Raw genomic sequence first — 19,238 nt, 5'->3', positions numbered from 1 at the left:
GGAATTTACCACCATGCCACTGAGCACGTTTAAGGAGTGTGTCAGGTTATTTAGACATTTATAGATGTTATTATTTATTAATATTAGAACTTTATTGGTCTTGTCAACTATAACAAACTGAATAGCAAACATGCACAACTTTCATAAATGCTTGAAAACATTGCTACACCCAATTTTCAGTGCTCTTACGAGTGTGTGAATTATCTTTCGTGACCTTTCCTACCATGAGCAACCTAAGACCCAAGATGGTTTGCATTTAAAACCTGTTCAGAATTAAATGTAAACAGCTTCCTAGGTCTGGATAGAAAAGCAAACAGAGAAATAATAGCTGTTATAGCCGTTCTACTAGTAATCACCACCAAGATTTTTCTCGAAGCTCGCATGTAAATGAGGTTTTTTTAAATATATCGTTAAGCCTCAAGTAGGGCGGGAGTTTAGTGTTTTCATTGGTTCACTGAAAACCACTATGTATTTCAGTGGAGCTCAGAAACCTCAGCCACATGAGGAAACTGACAAATCAACAGACAAAAAACAAATCACTGATGTTTGTACTGCAGGTCTTATAATAGAATGTGACAAGGCGACATATTGTATGTCACCAGTCAGTGAGTCTAAATCCTCATATCTGTCAGATCTTGTCTGACAGTGTTTTTCTCTTCATTAACTCCCCCTCAGGCCAAGAGCTACATCCAGTACATGCATAACTCTCTCTCTCTCTCTCTCTCTCTCTGTGCGCTCTTTCTCTCTCTCTCTCAGCGTCAGTGTGATCAATTTCTTTACTTCCTCCTTTTTGGAGTGGCTGAGCTGAATACCAGAACAGGATATGCTTTACTCTCAGTTTCACGGCAGCAGCAACAGCAGCAGCAGCGGCAGGAGCAGCCGTGAGGACGACACACTGCAGCCAAGATGAGTGCTGGGGATGTGGTCTGTAAAGGCTGGCTCATTAAATCCCCTCCGGAGAAGAAACTGAAGAGATTTGTGAGTAGGAGCACACATCGGACACTTGTCTATGTCCTCTGCCAGGAGGACGAATGCCAGGCTGTGGTGCTGAGCCTTGTGTTTATGCGTGTGTGTGTGTGTGTGTGTGTGTGTGTATTGTATGTGTGTTTATGTGTGTATGCTGCGATGTAGAATGAAGATTAAGAGATACACTGACTTGTATGTTTGCCTTGTCTCGGTCTCCTTTATATCACCTACCTCATCTCTGGTACAGGTCACTTTACTTTTGCTTGTTGGCGTAGTTATAGCAGTCATGTGCTTTAGCAACAATACCCCACTCACTGCAGATGTGCTTCAGACACATTTGGACGTGAGTCCTTGCAGCGAGTATATGTAATAGCTTACATAAACAGCATCCAGCCTTGACTGTTTTGTGGTTGTGGGGGGTCATGTGATAGTGTCAGGCTGGCCACTTGCTCTGCGCTCTGTGCGTCTGTGTGTTGTGAAACATGGGAAGTAATGTCAGGGGCAGTCAGACACTTAAGCGACAAGCAGAAATAGTCCAGCTCGATGATGGCTGTATGTACTTCCTCTGTACGAATAGAGGAGGTGGAGGGCCATTTGTCAACAGCGGTGTAAGGAAAGGGTGTGTGTGTATTGGGTTTTTTGCGGTGCGGGAGGGGGGGTTTACATGCGTGTATGTGTGTTGACAGTGTTGGGATGGGAAATAGAAACTTATTTTAGCATGACATGCAAATCCACAGTTGTATAGACTGGTACACTCACTGTTTGCCTCATTCAAAATATCAGGCTCTGGTCTTGCCTGTATGAAAATTAGTAATTATCTGGGTCAAATTTATCTTTGTAAGTAACATGCCGACAAGACTGAAGGAGCAAGGGGCTGTGGTAGTTAACTAAGGTGTTGGTTTGATTGTGTTGCTAGAGATACACTTCGCTGGAAGGAGCTCTGTCAACATTGTGTTTCCACTTTCTGGAAATGCAGTTTGCAGTCCATCAGTGTGCGTGATGAAGTGGAGCAGGAGTCTGTATTTTGTTTACTCAGATATACACATGCAGCGCTATCAGATGTTTGTCACATTGCTGCTATCACAGTGTCTGATTCCAGGATTTCACACCTTGTTTTCCTTTAAATAAAGAAAAGGTGGGGGGACATCATCAAAACACCAATTAAACTTAAAATATTGATATACTACAAAGTAAAAAATACCATAAATCTCACTTGTCTTCATATTAAGCCACTTCTTGGCTGAATACACTTTGACCTGTCACAAACAGATACAGGGGTGTAAAGAATGTAATTAAAAATGGCTGAATTCCATTTAGCTCCTCCAGTCTTTGAGTTCTGGCTTTGGTAGAACAGCCAGAGCCAGAACCACTAATTATTAATTATGGTTTGGGGCTTTCTGTTGTGGGAGTCACAAAATAATCGCGACAAATAATCTCAACAAGGACAAGTTACTCATTTGTCACCACTGCTGACCAACCGTTACCCATGTGACCAGAGTTTCGAACTAACCTCACGTGACAGAAGATAAGGAAGCTGCATCTGATGTGGTTGAAACTTTAAAAACACAGAAAACAAGCTTGTTTGTGAGTTTCAGATCAGTGTCGGACTTGCGATGTTTTTTTTCTTTTTCCAAATTAAACAGACGTACAGTATCTACAATCTGGAGATAAACTATAGGCCTTAGCCTACGGTAATATAAAGAAAAGCAAGGAGGTCCATGTTTAATTAGGGGGTGAAACCTGATTTCATCAGAATATACAGAATCTATTGATTGGCTTCTACACTCACCATCTGCTTCCATTAGATGAACCTGGGTACACAAACCAACTCCTTTTTAGGAGTGCGAAACTTGTCATTTTCAGAACATCTACAGGATCAAAACTGCCATCTGTCTAGTTACGGTTTCCTCTTAAGCTTAGTAGTGTTTTTTTAGGCAATAAGTCTGTGTGTGTCTAACCATTTCCTGGAATGAACACATAAATCACCAACTGACTTGTTGCAGGAGAGCATTTGTTACACACAGAAAGAAATGTTACACAATTTCAAGCCTTGAAGAGAATCAGAAGAGACTCAGCCACAACAACGAAGCCACAAAAACCAAGAGTGAAACGATAACATCACACACACCTTTATTATTCTTAACGTGATTCTTATTAATTATTATTATTGAACTGTAACAGCTCCATGGCTAGGATGAAACTCGGTTGGAATAGAGGGCTTAGGCGGTGCTCATTGTGAGTAGCTATAAATACCTTTTAGTGCAGTTTCAGTGTTAGGTTTTCAGTTAGTTTTCAGCTCAAAGAAGTGACCAGGCTCTTTATAAATACCTCTTTCATTCTGTTAGACATTTTCTGCTAAATACAGTGAACTTCCTCTTCTCTGCACTTCTGGGAAATTTGAGTTGAGGTTCCGCTTACTGACCATAACAAAGGCAAAGAAACTTAGTTAGCTCGTTGCTGTTAGCGGGGCCATGATCAAATTCTCGTGATTAGCGAAATTGGCGGGAAAGGCTGATGCTACAGTTTGAATTATGAAGCACTGTATTTAAAGTGAGTCATAATATTGAGTGAAATTTAAATTCAAGAGCAAGGCCATTAAACCTTCTTTACTTCTTGCACCTGCAGGCATGGAGGAAACGTTGGTTTGTGCTTCGAAGAGGTCGCATGAGCGGTGATCCAGATGTGCTGGAATACTATCAGAGCAATAACTCCAAAAAGCCAATCCGCACCATTGACCTGAAAGAGTGCGTGGTGGAAATGCTGGAAGGGCAACTGCGGATAAAGAGGGACTTTCACGGAAAGCACCTCTTCGTGGTAAAAACCTCATCTCGTGTTTTCTACCTGGTGGCCAAAACCGAGGAGGAGATGAACAGCTGGATCAGCAGCATTAGTCAGATTTGCCAGTTTGGGAGCCTGGAGGATGCAGGTAAACATGTCGAAAGACGCTGCTGCACTGAAGTAATCGTGTAGACTCCCTCTGCTGGTCCAAAACAAATTGGTGTCACCACTCAGGAAGTGGGGAGTTTTATGAGGTTAGAACAAACTGTTTGTTTGGAGCTTCATGATTTTCGTTTCCCATGCTAACTGAGGCATCAAGTGTAAGACTGCACCTTACTGACAACTGTAAAAAAAAACAAAAAACTGCAAATCTGCAATAAATTCTTCAGGTTTACAATCAGGTTACTCTCAACCATGCTGTTTGTACAAGATTTATTTCCCTTTTCCCTTTAAGATAAAAAAACAAACAAACCCATTTTAAATATACCCAAGGAAGGCAGATTTTAGATCTAGATTTTTGTACTTCTGAAGTACCATTAAGGTTAGATTGGTGGCTTTGAAAGCATTGGATGAGCTTGAAAGTCTTCAAAATTAGAAACTTTGGAACACAGCAAGGGTACCACAATACTGTGGTTGTCACAGGTTGGTTGTATGACCTTACAAGTCTGAACTTCAGAAACATTTTCACAATCGTGTCACTACATGTGATTAGCACCATTTCATACCTGGACTTTTTTCCACTTCAGCAGCAGCAGCAACAACAACAAGGAAACATTGCTGTATTTTTCCCCTTTTATCATTTGAAATATGTAAATATTTTGACTACAGTTTGTCTACACACACACGCGCGCAATGGAAATAAATTCAAATAAAAGTTCTGGTGAAGCAGTGTACACAGTTTAGATAAAGCCTGACCTCACGTTTTATCAGGAGCCTGGCTGTTGTCTGCATGTGTGTTTCCAGCGGTCATAAGTGTTGCAGTTCTGCATACTCCCTGTCACGCAGCCTAACGTCGCTTCTGGATCTGAGGGGATAAGAACAGCTCAACATTACATTCAAATGAGCACATGGCACTTTTGTATCACCTCCATGCTTCGGGGTGTAATTAGATTTTTTGAATCTAACACATCGAATTGATGTGTTAGATTCTAACACATTGAATTTACCATCATCACGCTGCTGATTCGGCCTTTGCTTCAAGTGTCATTTTTGTGGAGGAGACTTCAGCGTGCGTCTGTTAAAAAGCTGTCATCTGCATGAAGGAGATAGAGCAACGGCACAACTTTTGCCGATATGCCACAAGCTTGTAAATCAAAAAATGGAGTCGTGAGTTGTGGCGCACAATTACTGTTGCACAAAGATTTTTACTGAGAATTCTGGACGGCAGCAGTAGACCTTAGATCTCGAGAGCTCTTTGCAGCAACTCATAAGTTTTGCAAAGGCTTTTAAAAGGTTGCTCTGTGCCCACAGTAGGACACAAATATCTAATAGCAAATATTTCATGAGAACATCCAAAGACTTTTGGATTAGTGCTGCGGGAACGGCCTTGACTTGAGGGGGGCCTTGAGTGAAATGGAATGAAACAAATTTCTGAACAAGGGCCAACCTGCCTGAAAGAATGAGGGGATTTATAAACAGAAGACATATCTGCTTTCAAGTTTCTTGCAATATAAATACCACTTCATATGTAAATGCAGAATATGAAGAGTGAACGATTGCATCTTCTGGCTTTGCACTTGCTCACTTACATTCTCTGTGTTTCTTTCTTCTTGTTGTCAACAGAGAGCTCAGAGGAAAGCTTTCCTCACACTCCCACCTCCCTTCAGCTGTCACCTGACAGCTCTGATATAGCATCTGTAGAAAGCCAACAAGATTCCAGCTATCCACCGGACTACCTCTTTCTCTCCCAGTGTGAGACGGGGAGTGTGATCACTAGTCGGTATGTACAGTGTGTGCAACATGTCCCACAAGCTGAAATCATAGCTGTGTGGTGTGTGTAACAAATGTGATATTTGCATTTTTTTGTCCTTATCTGCAGACACAACAGCTTTTCAAACTCCGAGATCTCTCTGGAGCAGAAGTCATCAGACGATGCCGTCAAGGACATCTGCACCGAATCTTCTTTATCCTCAATCTCCCACACTAGTCCCAGTCCATCTCTTTTCCCCCATGGGAGGCTAAGCAACCCTCCATTCAGCGCTCCATGCACCTCCATAGCTTTGCCCTCATCGTCTTCCTCTCCACTACATCACTGCGCCACAAGTGTCTTCCAGTTCGACAAACCACATTCTCCCGCGATGTTTGAGGCGACGGGTGATAAACTAACACCCCCTCCACTGCCACCCAAGCCTAATCACCTGTCAGAGTACGCAAGCAACGAAGGCCCTCAAAGGACGAGGGCAATGAGTGCGCACCATTTCTCGAGCAATGCTGGATTTTTTCCCCGGAGGACCTCTTTGTCGAGCCTGGACCATTTCAAATTGGGTAAATCCTAATGCACAGTATAGAAGCTGATGAAGATGATCCTTGCTCAGTGAAACATAAACCTGGTGGAAATATGATCAGGATGCTTTTTGATTCATACTCATATCAGCTGATTTTAAAAGAGTTTTTTAAAGAAGTTAAAAGACATAATTCTTTGGTTTATTTGTTTGTTTTTTAGGAAATGCCGAGAGCAAATTTATGCAGATAAGGAGACAAAGTATTAATTTGGTAAGAACAGTGACACACTTTTATTTTTATGCACACTTTTTGTTTTTCAAGAAAGTGTTAGATAAGAAAATTTACACCTATTTCATGTCCATATGATAAACAGGAAGCCTCAGCGAGCTTTAAGTTAACTCAGGTTAGCATGAGTGTGACATAGTCTTTCTTTCAAGTCAAAATTAGCACAATCATGTAGCGTCTGATTTGTTATCAGGCTTACTAAGAAAAAAATTATCTCGGTCATCGTATGTCAGCAGCAACTTACAGTTATGGCCCATATTACACATTCAAAGCTACCTACAAATCACATTATTGTGAATTAATTTTCCACTATTATCTGTTTGTTTGTTTGTTTTTTACAATCAGTTTACTTTTAGCCACTTCTGCCTATATGAAGTCAATGACATCAGCTACCATTAGATTGGCTGCACGAGTATAGTAGTCTCACTACAAGTTGTTACTAAACAAACCAACCTGGCTAAGCTAAGTTAGCTTCATATTTATGACATGTTTCTCTTCTAACAATACAGTGATTACATTTGCTAAAATGACAATCCCTCTGTAGGATTCAACTAATGGCAACTCCCCCCTGTAGTATCATTTCTCTATTAATAAATACATGTAATGAAAATAGTTTGAAAAATGCCCCAAGTATGTAACAAGTCTGGAATTAACAAATGTTCCAGCTGTAATATAATAATATATTTGATGTAGTGCACGTGCCTGATCATATGATGCTTTATGTTGTTGCAGCCTTGTTTAAATAGCACAAAACTTCAAAACTACCAGGATGAGTCATATGTTCCTATGGCTTCCCCTTCGCCTTCTCCTTCTCTTGCGACCGTGGAGTCTGATGGTTACATCCCCATGAGCCCAAGGACATTAAGCTTCCTCAATACAACCTACAGTATTGAACCGTCTGCATCTTTCAGCCCACTAATGAGTCAACTTAGTGCTATTGCACCACCTCCGATTCACCGGCATCTAAAACCTCGCATAAGGAAAGGTGAGAGTCCAGCCTGAATGTTTGGAAAGTACTAAATGTTTGTTTCATCTTTGGCTAGATGTTTTCAAGATTTTTTTTTCCATTGAATGTTTTCTGTAAACTTTAATGTGTACAGCTTAATTAAAAATTATGCTTTGTGCGCTCTCATAGTCACAGATCTATGCAACGAACATGTCTGACAGATATACAGCACCTGTATCAGAAACACTGATCTCCGACATGGCCTTTCTGTGCCGTGTTAGAGGATTGCAGCCAATCTGATAACGCTGACCTTTTCTCGCTCCAAAGCTCGACCCCCACCTCTTGATCTGAGTGGCCTTTCTACAATCACAGAATGTCCCACGCATCTCCCTTTGAGCAGAGCGCTGATCGACTCATGGTGAGCAGAAAGTGTCTTTGTCTACAAACTTTTGTGTTGAGTTAAAGAAACAAGAACAAGCACACGATTGGGTTAATAAAATTGCAGTTAGGGTTTGAGCCTTGTTTTTTAAGAATATATTTGGCTATGGATGTTTTTTAAACCTCAGGATTCTCTGTATTTTCTCCTTTTAATTTGAAAGTAAATAACTGATTCCGTTCCTTTCTTCACAGCTTTTCAGTGAACCCTTCACCTCTTGAAAGACGACTTGAGAATGGGGAGAAATTAAGAGATGAAGTCACAAGCTCCTCTGCAATGGTAGGATTTCTATTCAGTGGAAACATATGTAGAATTATTTTTTAAATATTATTTTTCTATCTATGGTTTAGAGAATGCTTAAAGAAGACTACAAAAATGACTCAATCTGTCACTGTCTTATTATAGAACCATTTGTGAGTGGGAAAATATGCTCAGAACTCACATAGCTGAAGAATGTGGGAGTGGAAAGTGACTACCAATTTCCAAAATATTCTTCTCAGCTACTTGTAATTGTTCATGGTCTGGAAAATGTGCATATTTATTTTATTTTCCCTGAATAAAGCCTTGAAAAAGTCACATTAGTCATCCATAGTGTCTCTAGACACATATAGCTTCCGATGTGTTCTTAAACTCAATCTGAAAATGAACAGAGGTCACTTTGCTTTTGTTTAGTGACATATTTAATGAAAATAAGACACTAGTGAATCTTACCTGCTGTTGACTGATGTTCCTTTAGGATTGTAAATATGTCAGAAACATTTTCCTGAGAACAGGGACGTTTTTACGAAGCCTTTATGATTTGTTTTTTCTCACAGGAATCAAGGCAGCAGTTCTTTGATGGGCCAGTTCAGCCCAGGGCGAGAAGTTCAAATCTTGACTATTTGTCACTGGATTTCAATTCAGCAACCCCCTCTCCTGTGCTGAAGGTATGCTTTTATTTGGCTTTATTTTTATTTGACAAATGACAACAACTGCACAGCAAGACTTCTACTGTACCCTGTGGAGCATTGATAGTTTAAATGTTTGTGCAGGTGAAGCAGAATTGTATCACTGTTAAAAATGTGACGTCACTGTCTGCTTATCTCTCCCTCTCGATGTCTAGCAGAAGCCATTCCTGTCCGATGAGTACAGAGTGGATTACGTGCAGGTGGATGAGAAGAAGACGCAGGCGCTTCAAAACACCAAAATGGAGTGGACAGACGTTCGCCAGTCGAAGACCTGACACTATGAAACGAATTACGAACACACAGTTTCAAGAAGGCCAACAACAGCAAGGAGTACATATTGGGGGTGACCAGGTGTACCATTTTATGTCCATAGCAGTTTTTACCCCCCCTCCCACGCTGCACATATTAAGCTAATGTCTCACAACCTACACATGAGTCTCACAAGAAAACCAAAGATGAGTATCGAACAGATACAGACTAACAATGACAGGTAACAACAGCCTCAATTGTCACTGGGAATGAAAAATGTAACGGTAAGAGCAGAAAAAAAATTAAAAACAAACTTTATCTTCAATTTATAAGACACAAGGAAAATCTTATCTTCAAATGTTCAAATGTATAAAAAAAATCCCAGAAAAACCTTTAACCTGCATTTTTAAAGCCACATATATTAAAATCACATGCTACCCCTCAGCATTAACTTAACAATTATACCTCACTTTTAATTTGTTGACATCTGGTCACTCTTGGATGTGTGTAGATAAAGAAGAATAAAAAGATTGTATAAGCACTTTGGGAAACAGTATTGAAATAAAATTACAATAGTAATTAAGCAGTAAGACCTTCTTTTGCATAGAGGATATGCAAAATTGCACTGTTAAAACTAAGTTAAGTCTCCATAGAACTGAACTGTAAATACTGCCTAATCATGCACTATTCAGTGATTTTTCTGTAGCATTAAGTTTCACCTGATTTGCAAAAGGGCATCATATTGTTTTACTGTATTGAAAAAATGCTGTAAATATATGTATAGAGATGTTACTGAAGAATTTTTTTAATGATAAAATGTTGTTTTTAAGATTTCTCTCTGTGTCAATATATAACGTGAATGAAAATGATCCATTCTGAGATTCTGCCTGAATATTACCCACATCTTAAAGAACCAAAACTAACTTGAAACTTTAAACATTATTGCCATAACACATTTGGTTATACAGGTGAACCATCTTATTTACTGAACATATGTCCAATCACCTCACTTTACACATCAGTCAGCGAATGTTTTAACCACATGCAAGCAGATAAATGAGACCACTGCTCTAATTCAGCTGCTCTTTCACGCTCTTTCAAAAAATACATTATAACCAAACTGTATGCAAAGTTAGATATAGATTTACAGATAGAGACACATATTATAATATAAATACAATTATAAACAAATGTGTATTTTGAAGATGCAAATATCGAATCACAGCTTTGCTATCGTATATTTCATTACAAAAATAAAAATGTGGAATTTATTTTTAATGAAATGTGCAACGATATCATTTGAGAAATGCGTGTAGATTTTACTCATCGATTTTACTACGCCCTGCGATACACACGTGTGTCGTCACTAATATGCGCCGAAGAGACTTGTGAAAAGGAGATTTGGGAAAATTACCCAACAAGTCGAGAGAGGAAGTCATCATCCAGGATTTAAATGCAGTTTGTTTTCTTTGAAGGGGCGAACACCTTAATGCAGCATGCGGCTAAACTAGACACGGTAATCTCATCCCGGGTCGGCTGCTCTGCGTGTATTTCCAGTACACTGCTGCTGCCGTGTGGTTTAACGTTACTACCGCTAGCAACTAGTGAGTCATATTATCACAAACTGGTGAGGACACACTGGTGAGTGCGGTTAACGCAGCTAGCAGAGCACCCCCAACTAGCTAACGGTACCTGGAAATAAATGAAACTATGTCTGGTTAAAGCTACTCTGGGGCCACCGTCGACCACAAGCAGGCTGCTGTTTCTCAAAGTTCAAGCCAACTTAGCGTTAGCAGAAACGATGCACTGAGAGCTAACTTCGTCTCTTGGTCGAAGAGCCAACAACGGCAGAATGTGGCTTTAGCTGGTAAGTTTGTTTACTTCATGACTCACCAACCACTATTATGTTACTTGGCTGACGTTGTCGTTAGTTTAGTTGATATGGAAGCCAAGGTCTATATTTACAGCAGCTACAAATAGGTTTAGGCTATGTGTAGTCGCTGGCGTTTTCCATTGCAAATGCTACCATTTGAAGTGTTTTTTAACCTTTCTTTCTTTTCTTTTTTTTAAAAAAAAAGGTTAAATCGCGGTCTTTGATCCAACGTTCGCCGCTAGTGTTTATTGTGGCATGGCAACCGCACAGCTGCAGAAAAGTCACATCTGTAGCGTTTAGCTTTTTTTCTTACGCCAACTCTGACTCAGAGTAAGCTGGCATAGTTTTAGCTCAGCTCAGTTTTCTTTTAAATTATATCTGTCTTTTTCAGTCACGAAAGTTCATATATAATTAATATAAGGCTGAATTCATCAGTTGTTTTTTTCCCCCCTCAAACAGAAATGTTATTTTTAACATAAGTAGAAAGAAACAATTTTCTTGGTGGGATACATCTTAAATGCAACCCTGGTCGAAGGCCCGCCACAATAAATAAATATGTGTGTATTTATTTATTTATTGAGCACCTGAAGTCTGTAAGAGACAGAGAGGGAGCTTTAGCAAGAGTAACTAAGTAATGGTTTTCTGTATGACTTCATCGATGTCTCATATCATTGAAACACAAGAAATGTTGTTCCACTCTTCTTTTTGCCTTCTTTCATTTTGCTACTCTCTTGAGCTTTACAGCATTTGAGTCAAATTAAGGTCTAGACTGGACCATTGTAACATGTAGATATTTTTTTGTTTTTCTTCCACAGTCTTTATGTTGTAGATGCATTGCCTTGCTTGTGATTTTTTTTTTTTAATGTATTCATTAAATTTTTTTGCACGACCAGCCCCAACCAAGCTTTAGATCTTAATCTCTAGAATACTTTGGTAAACAGAGTTAGGTCCTGTGGCTGCAAACAAGACCAAATGATCACCACTCTAACACGTTACTATGAGATGTTTGTGGTGATATATACGTGTGTGTATGTATGTATGTATGTATGCATGTATGTATTAGGGGTGCAACGATACACAAAATTCACGGTTCGATATTTTTTCGATACAAAAAAATGTTCATGCTTTTTAATTTGTCATTTATTAAAATTATAAATATATATTTTAACTCAAAAGTACAGTTTTTAAATTTAATGTTGCTGAATCAACAAAGTAATAATAAAAATATATATATATCTGATCGAGAAATCGCTCATCTTTGGAAAAGAGAGTTTATTACAGAGAAATAAAAGCTATACTATACGCTTCTTCTGGGCTATATTCTCAGCAGCATATTAAACATATCAGGTCCCCATAAGGAGAATCATGTGCTAACTGCTGTCTATATGACTCAGGTAAAGTTTGTAGCATGCGTGCTTGTTGTTTTTGTCTGCTTATACTTGTCTTTGCACTAGGATGATGTCGGAGTAAATGTGCAGTCATATTCGTTGCATTCCCACTAGTGCTGTCAGCGTTAATCTAGTTAAAATTACGTTAACGCCACAACACAGCAAGTTAACGAGCTACCGCGGATCGCCCCGTGCCTGGGGCTGGATGGCCAACACATTAACGAGCTAACTGCGATAACACACTAGTTCCCACCAATGTAATTGAGCATTTCCTGGCACATCCAACATACTGTTTTACTTTTGTCCATGACGCGCTTACCTTCAGGGTCATACGTCACATGAAAACCAAAATAGTTCCAAACGCCAGATCTGAATTAGGGTGGGGGAGGTTCAATTTGCCATGTTGCAAGGAGAGCTTAACTTGCTAGCTTGCCTGGCACTCAAGATTAAATTGAGAAAAATAAATCAGTTAGCAAATAACAGCACAGCTATGTAACATTAACAAAACAGGATTAAGTGTAAAAGACTAAAATCACAAACTGCAAAGAGGTAATGCATTCCTTGAACTGTAAAGGACTGCCCCTGTACTGTAATAAAACCCATAAATGCTACTGTTAAATTCAACATGGCTCTATGTGTTTAAGATTTATTTTACTCTATTTGCTAACCCTCCACTTAGTACTTTTTGGTGGGAGTGGAAGTGCATTTTCTTTCCACTTTCATGTAGCTCAGCAGTGGTTGAAGATGGGAGGATGTTCCCTTGATAGTTAAAGCGTGTAGAGAACAGTTTAGTGATGAGGATTCCAAGTGACTTGAATTGATACAATGGGTCCACTGTAGCTCTCTACCACACTGTCTGCTTCAGAGGAAGGAAATGTTCACAATCTCAAAAAGAAAACCCTCTGGGGCATAGATGCATTGCATTTTTATGTGGTTTTCTCTGCAGCTCTTGCACACATCCCAACCCTACCCACCTCCCCTTTGTCCTACCTGAACACTGTTTACAGAGTTAAAGTTGCAATTAAATGGTAAGGGGAATGCACTGCAAACGCAAAAATGTAAAAGAATTTAAAAAAAAAATAGAGAAAGAAAAAAAATTTGCAATCAGGATAGGCATACAGTTTTAGGCAGTAGAAACCTTGATAAATGTTTAAATGTCAGTGTTGGGGTATTGATTGTTGTCTTAATTTTTGCAATACAGGACTCATCAGATGGAGGAGTTCACAGCAGTCATCCCATCTGCTGCTTTCTAAACTTCAGCTATTGTGCCTTTTATCAAACTTGTGCTCCTGTAACTGTGCTAGCCATGGCTTCTCGCAGTGTTGATGAGCCACCAAGTGATACCAGGAATTTACCATCAGTCTCCGAAGAGCCTTCAAGATGTTACCCAGATGACGTCGTGGGAGAGCTTCAGCCAGACACCATGAATGCAACAGTGAAATCTCAAAAATCTGGAAAATTCAGGAGGACTGCCTTGACATTTTTTGGAGTTCGTAAAAGTATCTGTATTCTACCAAGCTTTTTTGGAGGAAGGAGCAAAAATCAGAACAAGTGGTCCTCTAAGAAAGGAATCAGCAAAAGCAAAACCCATGACGGGCTGTGCAAAGTCAGTCAGGATGATGGTCTAAGAAGCGGGTATGCCTCAGCTGGAGATTTTGAGTACCACAGCCAGAGGGACACTGTGGGAGAGCTCCACAGTAGTTGTAGCAATGAATGTAGTCATCCTGCTGCTGAGCAGAAATCACTGACTCTTGGTCGGCAAAAAAAGGGTTTGAGGAGTCTTTTTCACAGTTTTAAGCATCACAGAAATCACAGAAATGATGGATTGGCTAAAACTGAAGTGATTGCAATGTCCTCTCCTCACTGCAAGAAAGAGGTGCCTGTTGTCCGGGACATCAGCCAGTTTGTCACAGAGTGCCTGGGATCTGAACCCAATGTGCCTGATTTTGTAGACGTCACAAGTGATATTTCCATTGGTCCTGAACGTAATGAGGCCAATGTGCAGACAGTGTTAGAGAGGAGTCTGGAGAAAGAAAGCCCAAAGTCAGAGGTTGACGAGCAGGTGAGTGATGATCAGCTGGAGGAAATGAATTTGATAGCCGTAGTCTCCAGTGAGTATGAGGAGCCAGCTAGAGGACATAGCGAGCCCTGTCTGAAACTTCAGATGATGTCGGAGGCGTCCGAAACACCGGCTGGCTCAACAGATCAACTGGACATGATTTTTGGGGATGTCGCGTCATTGAAAAGCTTCGACTCCCTCACCGGCTGTGGGGACATCATTGCAGATCAAGAAGACGACAGCATCACAGAGAGTACAGTCTCTGGAGAGAGGAGCAGAAATGGAGGAAAGAGGGCTTCTTGTTATCTTACTTATCAGGGAGGCGGCGAAGAAATGGCCTCACCTGAGGATTTGGATGAAACTTGTCTTCAGGATTTCTGGGGGAACAATAGTTCAAAGGAGGTCTGCTACAGTTGCAATCAAGACCACACAGACGTGACTGCTGAGCTGACGACATCCCACAATATGGACTTGCTGAATAGTAGCAGCGGACAGCAAGCCGGTGGCATGGACTCCTCCTCAATTGCTGATGTATTAACTCCTCAAAGTGAGCATCAGGAGTCAGTTCCAAATAGTGATGAGGGCTACTACGATTCAACTACACCAGGGCCAGAGGAAGGACGAGAAAAAACAGACAGATTTCAAACAGAAAGGCTACCCAGAGACAGTTACAGCGGCGATGCCCTTTATGAACTTTTTGCGCCTGACGAAAGTCTCGTGAGCCCACGTTATGAAAGCAAATCCAAACTTCCCATTTCAAAACTGGGTGACTATTCAAGTCAACCAGCTGATGTTACAGATTCAGCCTTTGTCCCAGAAATGAACAAATTACAAATAAGTGCAGAATTATATAAAGTTCATGATTTTCTGGAGATGCCCAGCACATGCAGTAACTCCTTGGAGTTGGCACACAGTGTGGTTTGTCGGCCAGAAATCACTATGAATAAAAACTGTAACTTGAACTCAAAAGCCCAAGCTTCAGTCAGAGTAGATCATATAGAGCTGCATATATATGATCAAAAAGAAGATGTGCTTGCTTCCAGCGAAAAAAGAGCCAAATCCATAAATGCTGACACTGAGAAAAGGCATAGCAGCTTATCATTCCAAAGCATGTCTGACCCAGACTTTGAAACGTTTTGTGAACCCAAAGAGGAACATCTCGAGGAAAACAAGCCTGTGGCTTTACCGTACCGAAATATCACTTCTCCGTCTGAAGATTCTAACAACGACATGGACGATGGGCAAACTGTGTGTTTTTCACAGGCACTCGTGGACTTCACAAAACACACTCAAATGTTGAGCAACTTGCACGACAATGTGGATGACTTGGAGACAAATTCTGCCATCACTCCAAATGTGGAGGCCTTGCCTACCATAGTCACGTTTGATGTAGTGGATATGCATAATGAAGGTGAATATGATGAGCAGATTCACATGGAACTGGAGGAGGACATTTCATCGCCCTATCAGGAATTTGAGGAAAGCTACCTACAAAAGGATGCATTTGCTGAATGTGACTATCAGATGTTAGACCTATATGAACAGAACATGATCAGTAATACATGGGCGGTTGCCAGTCTCCCACGGCACCTCGGCCTTACAAGAGTCAGTCAGTCCATGCCTAATCCATTGTCTCTAGAGAGGAGAAGTAGGTCTCTGGACACAGAAAGCCTTGAGTTGAAGATGCCTGACTCGTACAGAGAGAACAGAGATGCTATCATTTCCTGTCCTCAGACAGAAGAGGACTTGGAGAGAGATGCCTCACCATATTACAAGAAGAATGTAGTCGTGTCTGCATCAGAAGTTCGACACAGCAGCAACACTATGGCCTTATCATGGCAAACGAGGTCAGAAATGGCTTTAAGCCTTCCTCTGACAGATGGGGAAATCAGTGAAAAGATGCAGAGTCTCAGTCAAACCCAAGTACATAAACACAAGATATTCTCTGTCACATCCAGCAGTGAATCCCAGCGTCTTTGCTCTAATATGTCGGACAGCATCTCCTGTGATTTACTTTCACCGAACACTGAACTTTACAATAGACAGTGCCACCCTCCTTTGCAGTTAGAGTCCTGTTTACCTCATAGCACTTTTGTTTATTCTGGAATGATGGAGGACGTAGCCGATGATATTGATGACAACGTTTTTTGTCAGACTGCCACTAATTTGCAATCCTATAATCAGTGTGGTAAAAGTCACCAGGTTGCAATGTCTCATACTGAGAGTCCTCTGAGCACATGTGTGTCTAAGGATGAAATGTCCACCATCAGTGAAACAAGAACACCGAGGGATGTGGTGTGACCTGTAGCCTGCAACAATCTTCCTGAGGCAACCTTGAAGTGGAAGGCTCTCAATTTTTCAGTCATACAGTTATTATAACATGTATATTTGCCAGCGAGTGTTTTTATGGTCAACCAATGGAGGAATGGTTGTTCAATTTTTATTTGCACAACTGCTTCCATTGAAAGGTTGTTGACATTGTGATAGAATGGAAGTGGAATGAAGTTTGGGAGTGTGTGACATCATTAGCACAGTGCTCGGAAGTCAGATTTTTCTGACTTTATTCAGATTTTTCTGAATTTTCTGCATTTGCACAGTGAACAGTAGGTTATGTCAAACTGGTTACATATATGGTAGTCCATCAAAGGCATTTAAGGGAGTAGTTGTTTCATTTGCATTTGTATCGAATCATCTCATTAAGCTATTGAATTTCACTAGAATGTTCATGCCCACGTGTAGCCTCGGCATCCAGGCCTCAACAATAATGTCATACTTCGTTTTAGTGGGTATTCATTAGCCTGGTGTCCAGGCTGACCAAGTCCTGCTTACTTTGCCAGTTGCCTCTAAACACATGAATGCTTATGCTTTTAATGCCGGCTTATGGTTTGTATTTCCTTTTCTTGCTTTTCCACAGTCTATTGCTCTCATGAGAGTTATGTTAGTCCCTCTATGCTATTTTTTTTTTGCCATACTGGTTTAAGGAAAGGCCAAAAAGAAGTGTTAGAGAGAAGCACCTCCATGGGGTATATATGAATCACATTAAGCTGTTTCTATTTTTATCTTAATCTCAAAATGCAGGTAATTCTTACCAGATCCAGAACAAGATGAGCAGGTATTAGAAATGTACAGACAGTCATAGTTCATGCTTCAGCTGCTATTTGCTTTACATACTGTAGATAGCTTTGCAGAGCAAAGCTACATTATTTGTATAGCACATTTTACATGCAGATACCCTGTTTGTGAAAATGTTCTGCAGTAGTGCGTGTAGAAACAGCTAAGAAGTTAAATATGTTAAAAAAATGGTTAGAGGCAACAAAATTAAAGGGAAAAAGCTACTATCAGCCACAAGCTTAATGTTTGTAGACTGACAATCCAATCTGGCCTTTTTTTCTGTTTAGTTTTTTTTTTGTGTTTGTGTGTGTGTGCTGTTTTGTTTTTGGCTTATTTTACAACAGCTTGACCACCTGTGAAGTGCAGAATTCTTACTAAAATGTTGCACTCCATATTTGTGCTACTGTAAGCTTGCAGAATGAACAAATGGCCTAGTTTTGGTTTTTTCTTTTTCTTTTTAATATAAACTGCTATTTTGTCCATGTATCAGTTTCTTGTGCATTACTGTTTGTTCAGTCAGAGGTTAAATTGTCAGATGATTGTCATAGATTTTTTTTAACAGTAATATTAAAAGAAATGTCAGAGAATTTGTATTTATATCCTAAGCTATTTGTACACTGTAACATGTATTCCGGATTATTGCAAATTCCTTTTTTGTTTTTCTTTTGTAATAGTTTTACAGTTATATTCAATTCATGTTACAGTGGGAAATTTCTCTTGAAAATCTGTTACTTATTGAAATGGAAACACTGCCTTAGGTAAAAATAAAGAAGCCAAAACGTTTTCCATTTTCACTCCTCTTGTTTTCTTGCACTCTTATGTTTTCTTACAAGATTTTAAAACAGAACAGGTGGAGGACAAAAGATTAAGTGGTAGGCCTTAAACACGATCTACTGCAGATGGACAGTGCCTGAATATCATGTCCTTAAGAAGTAGGGAAAACGTCCAGCATGGAACCCGACATAGAACCTGACTGATGCATCTGGTCAGAAGAGGGGTACAACCGTGGGTATCTACAGCAATCTGTAAAACACTCTGGAGGCTGAGTTGTGGATTGGAACTGCATTTCAAATAGTGGTGTTGGAGGTATTGTCAAATTAAGAACAAAGAGAAGTACAGTCAGATTTTGATCCACCTGCAATTCCATCTGGAAAGTGACTAATTGGCAACAGATTCATTTTTAGCATGACAATGATCCCAAGCACACTTCCAATACAGTAAAAGCGTACCTGGATGATTCAAAATAAAACGACTATATAGCTCATTGATTGGCCTTCCCAAAACTGGAACCTCAAAATTACTAAAGCAGTGTGTGATCATCTTGACAGAGAACAGAATTCCTTTCGAAAAGCCTGGAGAACTATTTCTGAAGACTACTTATAAAGTTACAGGAAAACTGCCTAATAGTGTTCAGGTTGTGTTGAAAAATAAATATTGACATTCAAGCTTGTTAGAAATGAACAAACTCAGTATTTGCCCTGTTGTATATTTCCAATTATGTTTGCACATGTTTAAGTACATTTCTACACTCAATTTCCTTTATCCTAGCAACAAATAAAGAAAAGGGTGACTTAAGAGTCTTGACACGCTATATTGAAAGTACATGACAATAGTAAGTCACTCAATGCAACAAAAACAGGGCAGTTGGGTTACATTGCACTTCTTATAAGAAATAACACCTTGATCGGTGTTTATAATAAAGAGCTTCTCGTCATAGAATGTTTTTCAGAAGGCAACGAAAACAAGTGTGCTTTTGTG

The 19,238-nt window shown here is 40.0% G+C and overlaps 2 protein-coding genes across 3 annotated transcripts; both read left to right on the top strand.

Annotated features, from left to right (window-relative positions):
• Nucleotides 1-782: 782 nt before the first annotated feature.
• Nucleotides 783-9,878, top strand: gab3 (GRB2 associated binding protein 3). Of its 2 annotated transcripts, none has more exons than XM_005737854.2 (10): nucleotides 783-978; nucleotides 3,592-3,892; nucleotides 5,527-5,683; nucleotides 5,783-6,228; nucleotides 6,407-6,456; nucleotides 7,204-7,456; nucleotides 7,745-7,835; nucleotides 8,048-8,132; nucleotides 8,669-8,779; nucleotides 8,959-9,878. In XM_005737854.2, exons 1-10 carry the CDS (start codon nucleotides 907-909, stop codon nucleotides 9,073-9,075), a joined length of 1,683 nt encoding a protein of 560 aa, XP_005737911.1. In that variant the 5' UTR covers nucleotides 783-906; the 3' UTR covers nucleotides 9,076-9,878. The 2 variants fall into 2 exon arrangements, with proteins under 2 accessions (XP_005737911.1, XP_005737910.1); XM_005737853.2 differs by having other exon boundaries at nucleotides 8,956-9,878.
• Nucleotides 9,879-10,430: 552 nt separating this feature from the next.
• Nucleotides 10,431-18,263, top strand: LOC102203451 (APC membrane recruitment protein 1-like). Its single transcript, XM_005737852.1, has 2 exons — nucleotides 10,431-10,916; nucleotides 13,512-18,263. The coding sequence occupies exon 2, from the start codon at nucleotides 13,617-13,619 to the stop codon at nucleotides 16,668-16,670; it is 3,054 nt and encodes a 1,017-aa protein (XP_005737909.1). The 5' UTR covers nucleotides 10,431-10,916; nucleotides 13,512-13,616; the 3' UTR covers nucleotides 16,671-18,263.
• Nucleotides 18,264-19,238: the final 975 nt, after the last annotated feature.

Source organism: Pundamilia nyererei, unplaced genomic scaffold (assembly GCF_000239375.1).
Source record: "Pundamilia nyererei isolate P.nyererei 1_Seehausen unplaced genomic scaffold, PunNye1.0 scaffold00080, whole genome shotgun sequence".
NCBI lineage: Eukaryota > Metazoa > Chordata > Actinopteri > Cichliformes > Cichlidae > Pundamilia > Pundamilia nyererei.
Note: the sequence above shows the minus strand (reverse complement) of the source record. Positions and strands in the feature narration are given on the sequence as shown.

Excerpts from the sequence above, each read along its gene's own strand:
- LOC102203451 (XM_005737852.1), top strand. The coding sequence starts at position 13,617 with ATGGCTTCTCGCAGTGTTGATGAGCCACCAAGTGATACCAGGAATTTA.
- gab3 (XM_005737853.2), top strand. The coding sequence starts at position 907 with ATGAGTGCTGGGGATGTGGTCTGTAAAGGCTGGCTCATTAAATCCCCT. Across the intron at positions 6,229-6,406 it reads CCTGGACCATTTCAAATTGG|GAAATGCCGAGAGCAAATTT; the intron begins GTAAATCCTAAT and ends TTTGTTTTTTAG. Across the intron at positions 7,836-8,047 it reads AGAGCGCTGATCGACTCATG|CTTTTCAGTGAACCCTTCAC; the intron begins GTGAGCAGAAAG and ends CTTTCTTCACAG.